At 33.0% G+C, this 3,167-nt stretch overlaps 1 protein-coding gene across 2 annotated transcripts in view; it reads right to left on the bottom strand.

The window, feature by feature from the left end:
* Window positions 1-1,741: 1,741 nt before the first annotated feature.
* Window positions 1,742-3,167, bottom strand: part of LOC110031732 (probable indole-3-pyruvate monooxygenase YUCCA11) — a 7,796-nt gene continuing 6,370 nt past the window's right edge. For both annotated transcript variants that reach the window (XM_020735094.1, XM_020735095.1), the window contains 2 exons: window positions 2,139-2,331; window positions 1,742-2,040 (listed from right to left, as the gene is read on the bottom strand). In XM_020735094.1, coding sequence (XP_020590753.1) covers window positions 2,018-2,040; window positions 2,139-2,331 — 216 coding nt within the window. In that variant the 3' untranslated portion in view covers window positions 1,742-2,017. The remainder of the gene's footprint in view (window positions 2,041-2,138; window positions 2,332-3,167) is intronic.

Genomic DNA, 3,167 nt, shown 5'->3' with positions numbered 1-3,167 from the left:
ATTGCTTGAAAGATTTATTGAGATTGAGAGAAGTTGCTCCATTTTTTTGCTTTTAATAGTCATATTAAACACCGAATAAAAAAATTATTTATGAAATAAAATCCTATTTTATAAAGAAAACTAAGTTCTACTATACTTTTAGAGTAATTAAATAATATTTAAATGTTATATACGTATAAATAAAATGAGCATTTTGACAATATAAATATGATGAGCGCAAAAGCACTTAAATTTATTATCTTTAATATGGTTTCAAATTTATTATATGATCAAGGGTGATAATCATTGGTGAGTGAGACATGTAGGAGGCTCCAAAGAGGATTCATGTTGATTCGCTTTGGGACGTGAGCTCTAGTAAAATGTATGACCCGTCAGAGGTTTTGGAGTGAGAAGAAGCTGCGGGATTTTTAGTGAGTTTTTTGAGGGTGTAAGATTTAGAAAAAAGTGGGGAGCCATCTCTCTCTTACCTCTTTTCTTCTTATTTATAGGAGCTTGCCTACCCATAAAAGGGGTCTAGAAATAAAAATAACATAGAACTAGGTTATAGGATATGTAGTATGGTGTCAGAGCACACATTGTCGACAAAATTATTGATGTGGATTGTCATGTTATTAATAAATGTTGGTATGTATGTTGATAGACAGAAATTCTCTTCCTTCTGCATCAGCGAAATTCTCGTCAGCTAGGTGGTGTGTCGAGTAGTTGTCGGTGGGTTTGGTGAGAAGGTCAAACCAACACATACTAGTATGGAGTAAGAACTCTAATAACGTAAGCAAGTTTGGCTATAAAGACTCGCTAGAAGATCAAAGTGGGGTAGACCTATTTTGAGGAACTCGCTACATTGCTAACGCATTTCAAAGGTACTCGCATAATTCTTCTGAACAATAAGGAGCTCTGAAATTTTGTCGCTTTCAATGGTATGGCTAATGAGTATGGTTGATATGGTCAGTATCAAACCACTAAATGCACAACTGGTGGGCTTAATTTATTAAGGCCATGAGACTAAATTTTTATTTGTTCTTTCTTGTTGCTTAAAGAAACTAGTGTTTAGATATAAAATAACAAAGAATAAAATTCAAAACTCTTGCTATCAATCATTGATGTTTGCCATGGTCATAAGGTCTACAACCACCAAAAAGGCAATGCCCCCGCCATTGATATGAATGCTAAATACATTCACCCCATAAGGTTAACACACAGTTATCAAAAATTTCGATGTTGTTGTTGATGACACGATTGATTCTTGTGCATCATGTCAACACTAGTAAGGATGATGCACACCTTCCACACCAACCCTAACACCCATTGTCGCAAGCCAAATCCATGTTCTCCATCATTAACAAGCCTAATATTCAACTTCAACACCAATGCCAACACTAAAAATTCCCACCAAAGTTAGCTTCCTAACCAAGGTTGCCCGTCATCAACCCACATGTCATCGATAAACACCATTGACACCAACATAAATGTCTATTATTGTTAAAAAGGTCGAACCTCATCGTCGACAAAAACGATGACACTCATCATTAATATTAATATTTATATAATCAAACAATCTAATATAATATCTGTTAAATCAAATGAAAAATCTCTCCAACTCAATAAAAAATTTTCGCAAAATATTTACTTTAACACGAAATCTCCAAATAATAAAGAGAAAGAAATTACACAAAAATTTGCATTTAAAGAGAAGATTCAACCATAATATGAAGATTTTATCCATGTTAAAAATTAGGGCCATATTTCCAATTATTAAATTTCATACTTGTTCCCTCAAAAAATAAAAAATAAAAATTCTCCCGCTTCTTAGCAACTGCAATGCAATTACTAATACTTGCTAGGCTTTACAAAATCTAGCAATAACACATCTTTAACACGAGAAAATATTATATACTGTGTTGTAGTACACTCTCAGCGCACTACTCTCTGATATGTAATATTTTTTCCTTCACCACAAATCAAATAGGATTGGCTAGCTTGACAAACATAACTCAATCATTGAGGGAAAGGTTGTCCTCTAGTTCTCTTTACATGCCTCATCTGTTCACAATTAAATGCATAAAAACATCATTAAGATTATATCTTCATTCATTAATTCATGCTATCAACGATGATAAATCAATTATTTAAATACTTACATGTATGGTTTGTGAAGGGTCTTTTGCTCTTCATGATCATGTTAATATCATTAGCTATAAGCCTAGCATCACTTGCTATCCCATCTAGTCCTCGGCGCGACAAGCCTGCGCTATAAATTCCATTTTCTCCCTTCCAGTGATCTGGAAATTTTTTAGCTGGAAGCCCTTGTTCATTCAGGAAGTTGGTCTCATCCTACAAAAAGACAATAGATAAAAGAGATATTTACATATATATATATATATATATATATATACCAAAGAAATATTAAGTAAACATTGATATTTATATCCACATCCCTCATATTTTTAATTTCATAGTCACAATGTTTTTAAAAGTGAAATATACATTTTCATGCATATATTTATGGCGCCGAATTATTATAAATATAAGTGTATATTTAAAAATGATTTGCACGGATCTCAAAGCAATATGACAACACAAAAGAATGGGATTAGAATGTCCTTTGTTCATCTCTTTAAAGCAGGGCTAAGAATCTATGTATTTTGCTGAGTCATTTGAGATGCGGGAGATTCACTCTAAGCCCTGTGGGTTAGCAAGAGCTTTGAAAGCATTGGGATGTTCTTGCAAAATAACCATCTCTTTGGTGACTTAATTACTGATCCTGATAATGTAAGCATACGTGTTTCGTTGAGAGTATTCTTGGGTATCCTCCAAGATGTAATTAACTAAAGAGATGTGTTCTTTTGGGAGTTCTCTTGACGTTATAACAAAAATGTTTTTTTTTGTTCTCTAGTCAATGTGACTTTTGTAGGGATTTTCTCTGTGGATACTGTGTTTCGAGGTATTTCATCATGATCTTGCTCAGAAGTATACTTTTGCCTATCATACGAGGATTACAACACACAAGCCATCCATGTTTTTTTTTTAATTTGTTTGTCTATTTTCGTCGTATATTTTGTCTTTTTCGATTCCTCTTCTCTTTTTATTATTATATATAATCTAAGAGGAACACGTATTTGGAATGAGGAATCTTACGATGACGACATATATATATATATATGTTGGTA

This window comes from Phalaenopsis equestris, unplaced genomic scaffold (genome assembly GCF_001263595.1).
Source record: "Phalaenopsis equestris unplaced genomic scaffold, ASM126359v1 Scaffold000840, whole genome shotgun sequence".
NCBI classification, from domain to species: Eukaryota; Viridiplantae; Streptophyta; class Magnoliopsida; order Asparagales; family Orchidaceae; genus Phalaenopsis; species Phalaenopsis equestris.
This window is presented reverse-complemented; position numbering and strand designations above follow the sequence as displayed.